At 36.8% G+C, this 11,897-nt stretch overlaps 1 protein-coding gene across 2 annotated transcripts; it reads right to left on the reverse strand.

Annotated features, from left to right (window-relative positions):
- Window positions 1-7,405: 7,405 nt before the first annotated feature.
- On the reverse strand, window positions 7,406-11,448 carry LOC132161641 (F-box protein PP2-A15). 2 transcript variants are annotated; one of them, XM_059571800.1, is made up of 4 exons: window positions 10,792-11,448; window positions 10,572-10,690; window positions 8,988-9,077; window positions 7,406-8,142 (listed from the first exon to the last, which is right to left on the reverse strand). In XM_059571800.1, the coding sequence occupies exons 1-4, from the start codon at window positions 11,101-11,103 to the stop codon at window positions 7,680-7,682; spliced, it is 984 nt and encodes a 327-aa protein (XP_059427783.1). In that variant the 5' UTR covers window positions 11,104-11,448; the 3' UTR covers window positions 7,406-7,679. The 2 variants fall into 2 exon arrangements, with proteins under 2 accessions (XP_059427783.1, XP_059427784.1); XM_059571801.1 differs by lacking the exon at window positions 8,988-9,077 and having other exon boundaries at window positions 10,792-11,446.
- Window positions 11,449-11,897: the final 449 nt, after the last annotated feature.

The following is an 11,897-nucleotide window of genomic DNA, read 5'->3' on the forward strand; positions in this document are numbered from 1 at the left end:
ATGACATTAATAATTTATTGTGCATTTTAAATATTTATAAATATTTTGCACTATATATATATATACTATATATATATATATATATATATATAGAGAGAGAGAGAGAGTGAGAGAGAGAGGGGAGGGGGGGTAGGGGTAGGTGTGGCGAAGATGCAACGTAGGAAGAGACGTGGGGATTTATAAGAGGGTGGCATAGAATCACTACGGACCTGCTCTCTCTTCCGCACCAATAAAAGACAAATAAAGAAAAAGAAAAGAGGAACTTGCATGGGGCTCATCCTACACCTTCATAAAAACTTGGCAGTGTGGCAGAGAAGAAAGCTGACTCTCTCTCTCACACACACACTCCTGTCGATCTCTATATTTTTTTAGTAGGGTTGAATTGCAATTGAATGAGAGGGGGGAGGTGGGGCGGAGTCTAGCTAGGTGAGTGAGTACGTACGTACAGTACAGAGAGATTAGAGGGTATCTTTCCACAAGAAAACGTGAATGGTTTAACGGTAAGAGAAGACATATGGCACCCGAAATGGTGAAAGAGATGGATGAGAAGTCAGAGGGTCTCCCAGCTCTTTGATATGAAATGTTCTTCTACCGATTTCTGAATTCATGATAACTACTACACCTCATTGTTAATGGCGAGACCACCGTGGGATCTGAGACAAACCCCAAGCTCTAAAAATGTTCAGAAAGCATTGATTGAGTTGTGACGCAGGAACAGTACCGCTGCATGTTGCTGCTTTTTTGGGTGGTTTTCTGCATCCAATTACATCCTTTACAAACATGCATGAACTTCTAACTTTTTCTTATAATTGTCTTCCCAACAAGCTAATCGGTTTATTAATTCATGAATGTTTAAGGTTTAAATGGCATGGCCTTTAATTTTGCAAATTATTTTGTTTTACCCTTTTGCCACAGTAGTAATGAAGTCATTGTGACCCAAAGACTTGACAGAGCTTGAAAATCATTGAGTAGCATATTGATGACCGTTGAGCACTGGTCACCAACCAATCGGCCCGAATATAACCATGATCAGGCATCACGCACACCAAATCCCATCTCTTAAGACATCAACATTGGTCGATCTTCACGATCTCAATACAAAATTATGGTCAGCAATAGTCAAGGACCTAGGGAACAACACATGTAATTGGAGAGCATCCAAAAAAAATGCTGCCACGTGGCTGTTGGCCGTGACAAACCGACTATAAAAGACGGATCCTTTTTACATGCTGTTATTAAAATAACAGTATGTATGTTGTAGTTTAATCAATGGTCAAGATTGAATCTTAAAGTTGACTTACTTTTATAAATTTTTAATATGAGAGAGAAAATGAAAAGAGATTTTGAGAAATTCAATTTTTACCGTTGATTAAACTACAACATACATGATAATAGCATGTAAGCCGGATCCATAAAAGACGATCAAAAGTAAATAAAAATGAGACTTTAGACTCCTTCTCTCTCTTAGAGCATCCGTATTAAGCTCTTCAAATAAAAGTTAAATTTGAAGAGAAAAATTCATTTTTTGTAAATTTGAAGAGCTATTTTTAAAATGAACCAAATATCAAACTCACTATATATTCCTCTACTTTAGTTAAATATTATTATTATTATTATTTTTTAATTCTTTTTTTGTTCTTAGTAGATGATCATAAGGGAGAAGGAAAATGAATATATATAAGATTAAAAAACTAAATAACTTTCATTTTTTAGCACTTGGTATTTGGAGAGTCTTATTGATTAAAGTTAAATTTAAAATAAAGTAGAGAGCTTGTTCAATAACTATTTTTATGAGTTTTTTCAAATTTTTTAAGAAAAGTCAAATATAAAGAACTCAATATGAATGCTCTTGCTCTCCGATATTATTATCTTATGCCGGCTGGTACATCCGAGAAGCTCTTTTATATATATATATATATAGATATATACACGCTAATATATATACACGCTAATATTTCTTTCTTTTTCTTTGCATATACTTGAAGCCGCTGCCACGGCTAAAGGTCAACTGATGTAACAATGACAAATGCAGATAGCCTCCAATCAGTCCCCGTCATGCAGTTAATTGACCTTCAGTACTTGGGATTAACGCTCTTTAAGCCTAAAGATGACGAGTATTAGAATATTCGATCTTTTCAAGTTTTTCCATGCATTCCTGCATCTTGAATTATTTCCTCGAATCCAGGCACATATGAAACTGTTTATCTCTGCACTTAACGTCGTCCTCGGGATTATTATGATGAATGGTCCATGATCCTGCATGTACAATCAGTACTATATATTGACACTTCAGATCAACAGGATACACTCATTTTATTTTTATTACAAAAATCCTTTGGGTCTAAGATTTTCTAAACTTAGTTAGGTATTCTATCCAATAAATTTCCTCAAATCCTAGCCATTATTGCTTTTAAATTAAATGGTTAGGATTTTGTCATGTTAGTATTTATTATTATTATTATTTTTAAATTTAAAAAATATATATAATACCTACTGAAGTCATGATAAATATTGAGTTGATGATATATAGAGTTTGAAAGCAATGATTGATGATGATATATAATTAAATACTTAGCCTAAGAATATTTCTAAAGTATCCTAATTAATCCGAAGTGATAGAAAATAAATTTACTTTTTTTTTTTCTTTTTTTTTTTTTTTTATGTCACCACAAAAATCCAAAAGCCTACAATGCCTAAAAGGTTTTCCCTTTCTAAAATTTTCTTGAGTCTTTTTGTTGTGGAAAAGTAAAATTGTCCTTGAAGCTTAACTGACTAGCGTAAGACTTTGGCTCCCGACACGGCAAGAGTAGAGTCCAAGAAAGGTATATGCATGCATTCTTGAATCAGGACAAGTTTCTGAATTGGACCACCTATCCGTTTGAACTATCACATACAACTTTGGACCATCTAATATTATATTATACAACCCTTTCAATGCGTCAATTAATCCTTCCATGCTTTCAAAACCTGATTCAATTGACCAGTTTGCTAGTTCTGGAAACTTGATAGGTGAGGTGACATTCCAAAGTTCGTTTGGACTGAATTGGATCTTGAGCTATAAACGTGAGAGAGCTCTTATAAGGTCATAGTCTATCTAAGCAAGTGGTACTGATCGAAACATATTCGGTCATGTACGTGGGCCTCTTAGGAGCTCTTCACATTTGTTGTCCGAATTTGTATTTATCGTTTGGTAAAACTTTTTAGATTTTGCTTTTTATTTATGGTATGGTATAAATGTTAATGTATAGTTTGTAAGTATTTTTAGTTGTTTGTTGAGAAAGCAAAAAGTTGCCCTAAAAGGTGTTTGCCATACGAGCTCAATTTTTACTTTTAATGTATGGGTTTTTTAAGTTGAATTTGCAGCTGGCTTTGAAAACCTCACACAGAGTAGCATTATTGTAGTTGTTGATAATAGACCTAGGGAGATTATTCTCTTATCCACATCGTTAATATGACACATGTCCAACATACATGTAAACACGTGTCAATTTATTCCTCCGACCCAGTTGAGGAAAACTGTGTAGTTAGATATTTTTCATTTTGCAGCAGCAATCAAACCAAATCTGTTGCAAGCCATGAATGTGTGAAAACCAAGCTTCAAAATAACCTGAAGTAACTAGCTTCATACATGCTCATTGAAGTACAATGTGATTTCCATTGTGACTAACAAGACCTACATAGTTTCCAACTCCATATTGCACCATTTGGGTCAGAACAACTGTTGCAGAAGCTTCACTTGACCAGAAAAACACTAGGTATTTCAGTGAAAGAGGTACCTAAAAAGCTCCACTAGCCTAAGAACATAAGCTCTCTAGGATAATCTAGGTTTGGCCAACATTAACTCTTGACCAGCTAAAGACGACCAAGTATATATTAGGTTGTTGACAACCGCTGCTGCCTATGAGGAAAAACTTTGGGTTAGACAGAAAGATTTGGAATATAGGTGGTCCAGGGGGTAAACTATATATTCAATTTTTGAACCATAAAAATGAACACATTTTCCGCAGAAGTAAATGAAAATCGAATCTATGATGCGTCCCCCCCGACAGGACAGCCTAAGAGAATTAGATAATGGGAAGTGGCTGCAAAAGAAGGCAAACACTGTACTCAGGCGGCGCCGATTCTAGACCTGTGTGGCTGTGTCTAGTTATCTGTCTACGTAAATACACATGAATGATGAAGCAGTATTTAATATGAAGTAGTGGATTATAAAAGTTCTACCAGAGATCTGCAGTTCGTATATATATGTATTATATATTGAGAAAAATATATATTATAAGACTAGAGACTAGACTTAAAGGGAGTTGAATAGGTGTATGCTAATAATATGTATGTGGAATTAAAAAATCAACCAACCACAAACAAACAATGACCAACATATGATCAAGTAATAAAGAAACTGACACATAAATTTTTATGGATACCTTTTAATCGAAGAATTCTGGAGCAGCCTATCTAGAAAATTAATTAACTAAAAGAATAATTAAGTTGTACAAGTAATTACACTTACATAACCTTTGTAACAGGCTTCCTCTTGTACCAAGACAAGCGACTTACAACAGAGAATTATCGCTTACGCTCTAGATCTCAAAAGCTCACTTGATTCTTACACAGAATCTCTAAAGAATTCGTTCATAGCAATTCCCTATATATAGACTACAAGAGACCCTAGTCTAAGATAATGAAATACAAACTAAATCAGGATAACTGCAAAACTTAATCCGCGTCCATACGAGGTCCTTACTTGTCCAAACGCAACTAGATTAATCACAACTAAACCAAGATTCTTGTGGCAGCCCGTCCGTACGGATTGCGGACTAGCCACTTGATGGGTTTCAAAAATATATCTCGTTCGGACATATGTGTTACGAACGAGATTTTCAACAAGCTTCTCGACGGGTATTAAAAATCAGCTCGTTTAAACAATTTTTGGACAAGGTTGCGGATGAATATCTCAATGGGTCTTCTATGAACACCTTATCAAAACGGATTGTAGACAAAAATATTTTGTCACTAAATTGGTAAATTCAAAAACTTTTATTTACATATATCACAATATCTCTACATTATTATCGTATAATGCAATAAAGAAGTTGGTCCAAGTATGGCTTGCTTTCCATTGCAAAAAATTAACGGTGAGGATTGGAAGATTGGAAGACAATTCCAATTTTTTATTTATTTTTTTATTTTTTTATTTTTTTACTAGAAACAATCTTCCTTATTAATTTTTGCACAGAAAGAAGTCAAACTCATCATCCCTTACTTTTTGACCTGTTTCCTGCTTTTCCATCTGTTTTTTTCCCTTGAAAGCCTAGTAAGACAAATGAATGAAGGGAGTAAGTAATAAACTCGATCAGCTTTTATTGGAGTTTTAAGGAAAAAAATGGTTCCTAAATCCTCTGAAAAAGAGGTAGTTTGTTGAACAATGTTCCACAGTACGGCACAATTGGTCACAGGTGCTAGGGTGACACACGTCAAATTCTCCCGCCCTTTTCTTCTAGTGGAAGTATTCGGGATGCAGGTAAATCGTGAATTGTGCAAAGATGTATAGCACAATTTTTTATTTTATTTTTATTACATCATCATATTAAAAGAAAAGAGGAACACAGATTTAAAGAGGGATGGACTCAATAATAAATTCTAAAAATAATAATTAAAAAAAAAGAAAAAAAAAAGCAAAAATGAGTATAAAAAATCCCAAAAGAACGAGAGTACAATTAAGTTCTCTTTCAAAAAAATTGTTCGACCTGTACAGCTATAATAAATAGTCTTATGTGAGAAGTAATCGATCTAGGTTACACTTATTCGGGTTGTTTGTGCGGTGGACTTAAACTGTCTAAACACTTATACGAGCAATAATATTTGAATAATCTTTCACATAAGCTATCAATTACAGTGCAATGCAGCCTCATTACACATGATTGTGGTCATTCCGCTAAATCCAATCATTAATCACAGTATTTTGTTGGTCCACATAAACCCGGTTTCTTACTAACTACCCACAGAAAATAAGACACTAATTCCACCAGGAATGCAACCAACATAGCAAAGTTGCTAATATTGATTCCAAGTGGTCCTGCAGTGGATCGTAGCTTTTGAACTCTCTGTACAACTGGCCACACAGCTATTCAAAGGATGCAACTAAGTTTTGTACAAGTTGGTATCATCAATTCACACTTCATCAGTAGTTGCCCGTACCAGACCAACCAAAGTGAAGAACCGGCAATAAAACCCTCAACAAGTTCACTTCTCACTGCTGCAACACATTTAATTACATACAGATTTTATTGTTTCAAATCCTTCAACAATCTCAAATATCAAATCCTAAGTGAACTGAACATGAGAAAGTTCAACCTACCGTGGAAACACAACAACATCAATTTCCACATGTTCCTGATCGAAAACATGAAATATGAGGTGAAGAAAGGAGAGATGAAGAGTAGAGGAAAAGGAAAAGGGTAATTTTCGAGGTAGGCATTATTGTGGCTCACAATAACTTGCAACCTTAAAAACCCTAAGGCTGTATGTTTCGACATAAAATATTTTCTCTATTTTTGAATGTTTGGCGCGGCATAAATCCGAACAACTCTTAAAATACCAAAACAACTACGCCAGAAAGTAAGCTTCACAAGGATCATCTCACAATTTCATGTTGAAAAGCACCTTGAATTTTGAGTTTTAGAAAAAGTAAAAGTTAGAGAATTGATTTGGTGGAAACAACATAAGAGAAAAGTTGTAAAAGTACTAGTTCAGTAAAATTTTGGAAGTGTTTTATAAAAAATAAAAATTGAGAGATATTTCTACAAAATAAAAATATATATTAACAAAAATTTAAAAAGTGTTGAACTACAATGGCGGTGTCGCCACCTAGGTGGTGTTTTGGCGGCCTTGGCAGTGGCCACCAAATCTAACTAGTGGCAATTGCAAAGTCACCAAAATTGGCCGATGAAGAACCAGTGGGTCAACTCAAAACACATTTTTACCTTAAAGTCCCATCAAAACACATTTTCAAACTCCCCTCCCCCCGCAAGACTAAAAACCAGTTGGTCAACTCTTCTACCTTCTGTTCCTTGACTATAATGGCGCGTCAAGTTGGTTTATCCGACCCAACAACCCAAAACCACTGGCTCTCCTTTAACAGAACTGAACCAAGCATAGGAGCTAAACCTGCCCAATATGGAATGCTTTGGATCAATTCACAGGTTGGGTAAGTTGCACCCGCATTTGATACCATTTTCCATGTGAAATCAGTACAAGAGACATCATCATTCACCACCCAAAACATAATGCCTAAGCAATATTCATGAGAAGCATAAATATTCATTGCCATTGCAGATATTCATTAAATATGCAAACGATGAAGATATGTATGTAGCTCAGTTGCATCAAAACTTAGTTACAACGCTAATAGAAAGCGCCTGGCACAATCAAAGGAAAGAAGCCATCGCATGTTTTCATAATCTTGTAGGCAAAGGTAATACATACAGACAGACAAAACTGGAATACACAAATTTGAATTACATAACCACAGAGGACAAAATACCTACGGCAAAAACCTACAAAGATGACTTCCTTCAAAATAAAAAATGCCTTCAGAAGTATAAGCTGTATATTAAATCACATCTAAAGTCCTCTGGGACGACTGACATCACTAAACAATTTCACTGTTAAGTCTATGGTTACTTCAAAACCCCTCTTCTTTTATGCTTTTTTAAATCACTGGGGATAATAAATAGAGAATCTACACAAAGCCCACCTTTAGAATGTGTGCAATCTATCTGTTTCATGGAAAATCTGACTTCAGTCACAGGTTCCGAGTCACTAACAACAAATTCACCTACCTTGTAATCTATCCAGCATCCACGCTTATGATTGCCATTGGCATCATCATGTTCAGTGTCATCTAAACAGAACTCACATGATGCCTGCTGACCATCCGAAGTAGAAAATTCAAATCGTACTGGCTTTATATCCCAACCATGGGTGTGCTCAAAGGTACACACACGTCGTCCCAGCCTTTTGGAAAACCTTCCAAGATGAAGTCTGAATGACAGAGTATAAGTATCAGCAGGAAAGGGGAACTTTACCAGCCCATCTACTTCAAACCACCATATTTGCTGCAAATAGGCCACAATATTGAACCTGCAAACAAAGAGGTGCACCTTCAAAGTGTAAGTGCATAAGACTATGCAAAAGTACGCAGAAACAATAAAACTAAAAGTAATTAGACGAGTGGCAATTGAAAATCTAGGAAGAGTCCCAGCTCTTGCAGCAAGCCCAATCACAGTTTAGTGGGGGATGAAGAAAATAAAGGAATTTAATCATTTAGTAAACATTCTCCACCGACATATTTCCACTATCTAAGGAGGCAACCCTAAAAACAGAAATCCACAATGAGCAATTAAAAAGAAAAACATAAATCTGTAGAGGAAATGACAAATGAACATTGGAGTCATGAAGTGACACTTCCATGGTCAGGACCTTACAACTGAAATTAACTGCAACAAGAAGTATCTAGGAAAACCACTATAGCGGAGTCAAATGATGCAAAACACTCCATAGCATATATAACAAACGAACAAGGGCTGGCTGTCATGAGCATCAACTTCATGTCAGAGGCAACATAATAATTAAATGATGTTAAAGAGAGAAAATATGAAACTTCTCTTCAAATTCCGAAAAGCCATCTGCAACTATCACCATGATATTGTGTCAAAGTTCATAACAGACAACAGCAGCATGAGAAATTCTAGACCCCAATGAGTACCAAAATAAAAGTTTGCAATTCAGATTGCAAAAGAGGGTCATAATGATCATTAATAAGTGCTCAGGTCCTGGTATCCGACGTAAGTCAACATTCCAGAATGCAGAACACAGTTGTTCTAAACTCTGAATTTCATTTGAAAATATAGTTCTCTCGTTCAGTTACTTAGAACATTAATACTTAACATGATAGAAGAGTTAGGGACAAGAAAAAAAGGACCTACCATGCTTTTACTATTCCAGAAGGGCAAGTACAAAGAATGTTGCACAAAGCAGGCAAGCCCATAAGACACCAACCTGTGAACCCTCCAAGGCTAATGAAATGAAATATTCATGTTTTCTGATCTCGAAGCTCACCATCAAAAACTTATAAACAAGGAAAAATCAACAGAAAAGATTGCAGAACAAAGAACAGTTCTCGATCACAATAAATCACTCCCCATAAGAAATAAGGCTTTTCCAAATCAATATTCAAAAAATAAAAGCAAATCTTTCTTCAAATATAGTTAATTCATGAAGTCACAATAAGAGCCCCAATGAGTACATATCCCACATAAGCACCAGCATCTTTCACCACTATTCCAAGAGCTTAAAGCTTCAGTTGGAAATCTTCCAGTCATATCAAGTTGCTCATTAAGAGAGCATATGGTCAGCCCAGAGAGAGAGAGAGAGCATATGGCCAGATCTTGAGTAGGCCATAATCAGGCTTTGTTCAAAGTCTTATATCAGCAAAAATAAATAGGTAACTAAGAATTGTTAGGAATGCAGGGTTTCACGCGGACTAAATCAAACAATATAAGCGAAGGCACAACAATAAATCAATAGTTTTAAGTTTCTTGTCTCTCATCGACACCAAAAAAGATATGAGAGACAATCAGTATCCTTTCATCTCCCCTCCTTTCCCTAAGTATATGCTCTGTCCATTATTCTCCCTTCTCTCCAAAATTCCCAAACATAGACCACAAGTAATATACTGTAATAGAAACAGATCAAACAACCTAGTTAGTAAGAGATCAAAGAAAGAGTAAAGAGTAGCATGGTTTCCAAAAAAAAAAAAAAAAACCAGTAACCTTTTGGTCTATCTGGAAGCACGAGAATTTATCCTCCAATTTCTACCAATCAAAAGAGATTTTCTGAAAATTAAAGGAAATACTAGGTCCAAAGTGGGACAGAAACTAGACAAATTTCATTAAAGCCTTTCACTTCTAGTAGGTTTAGAACCATTCAGAAGTAGCAAATAATGTACAGCTTTTAATATCCACTTAAGGGAATGTTAGGAAATCGTCGCATTAACAGAACTTATTCCTTGAAAACTTAATGACAAATTACTAACATCACAGAGCTTGCAAAGCAATTCCTGTTAACTACACCCTTGAAATATTCAATCCCAACCCTCTTACCAAAATTATCCAAGATGCACACATCACGTCATGAATAGAGTCTAATTATATATTCTTCCAAAGCTTTGATTGATAGATTGGCATTCAAAAGGCTTAGATAGAGCACTCGGACATAACCCAACAACACCATATGTGCAAATAAAAGGGCTAAGAAAAATTTGGCTTCCATAGGGACAGTTGCTAAGTACCACGTATCTAACACCAAACAAACAAAATGTCACACGAAGTTGGCAGCTTTAACTTCACGAGCATGTCAATATCAAGCGGATTCAAGCCTAATTCAATGCATGTTGACCAACTTCAAAGAAGATACATTTTCAAACCATATGTATCAAAACCTAAAATAATTGCAAAACCCATTTCCAAAACCACCACATAAAAATGTGACACTGAGTGAAAATATCTAACCTAGATTCTTCGGTAGTAATCCAATTCCAGTATCTCCGGTCATCAATTCCGGTTATAGCCATGCCTCTCGCCGATATTGCCAAGCAAACCCTTCCCGTCACCCTATCCAACCACGCTTCCTGCACATCAAACCCCCAAATTCCACAACAAACGTAAAAATCCCAAATTCTATCCCTCCAAATCCCTAAATTGACAAAAACCACTACGATTTTGTGCAAACCTTATTGCCTTGATCGAAGGGCACGGGGCGAGAAAGGAGCGCGAAGATGTCCTTCTTGGACAGGTTCTGGTGCCGCTCCGCCGGCAACAGATCGAGCAGATCTTGGTAGTTCGGCGGCAGCTTCGACTCCCAGACCGAGTCTGACGACGCCGCGCCCCGAAACGCGCGGTTCAGCCTCGCCAAATTGCAAATTTCCGGCGGTGTCAGGTACATGAACACGCACGCCACGCAGCTCTCCGGTATGTCACCCAGACCCGGACCTATACCCGACCCGTTCGCCCCGTCCCCCAGACCCGACACCGCCGCTCCCATCTCCCAACCCACTCTCTTCGCTATACTCAGTCGTTCAAGTCATGGCATCCCAGTCAGGCCCCGATGAAAGAGAGAGAGAGAGAGAGAGTTGACTGTACGTGTTTGTGTTTGGTTACTGAGAACGTAAGGAGTAAGACGCTCAGGCGCTGTGTGCTGATTTCCCTTCGTATTTACCGGGAAAGTTTTCCTCTTCGGTCAGAGAGTGTGACTTTTGCGACTTGCGTTTGCGTGTGCTGGTGAGTAGTTGGGGACCTGGAAGAAGTTCCGGTGAAGGTGGGGACAAAGATCAAGTGGCATTGGAGCACCACGTGTATCACGCGGCACCATTCATGCTTGCTCCACAAAAGTCCACCGAATAAAATGGTGGTTGTTCAGCTCTTCTTGCCTCTTATTGGACTATTACTCTTTTTGTGGTACACCCTACCCCACCACAACACAACCTTCAATTCAACCTCGCTTCTCATGTCCACTACACACCTCTATAAGTCTTCTTAGAATCATTCCAAATGTAATATAACTTTTAAAATCACCTCGATATCAAAAGTCAATAAATCATATCTCAAAATACACATTTTACTCAATTTTGATATTGTGAGAAGCTTCAAGTCAATGATGAATCTAACAATATCTCTCTCTTTATTGCTTTATCAAACTGTAATGAACAAAAATTGAGCGACATAAACATTTGTGGGAGGTGTAAAGAAACAGCATGATTTGGGTCCAAAGTGGGGGAGGTTAGATAATATGCATGTGGAGAAAGCTGAATCCCTTTGAGAGAATTGCTTCAACTCTAA

The sequence above is a fragment of the Corylus avellana genome, chromosome ca9, assembly GCF_901000735.1.
Source record: "Corylus avellana chromosome ca9, CavTom2PMs-1.0".
In the NCBI taxonomy this organism is placed as follows: Eukaryota; Viridiplantae; Streptophyta; class Magnoliopsida; order Fagales; family Betulaceae; genus Corylus; species Corylus avellana.

Excerpts from the sequence above, each read along its gene's own strand:
- LOC132161641 (XM_059571800.1), bottom strand. The coding sequence starts at position 11,103 with ATGGGAGCGGCGGTGTCGGGTCTGGGGGACGGGGCGAACGGGTCGGGT. Across the intron at positions 10,691-10,791 it reads CCTTCGATCAAGGCAATAAG|GAAGCGTGGTTGGATAGGGT; the intron begins GTTTGCACAAAA and ends TTTGATGTGCAG. Across the intron at positions 9,078-10,571 it reads ATTACTACCGAAGAATCTAG|CCTTGGAGGGTTCACAGGTT; the intron begins GTTAGATATTTT and ends TCATTTCATTAG.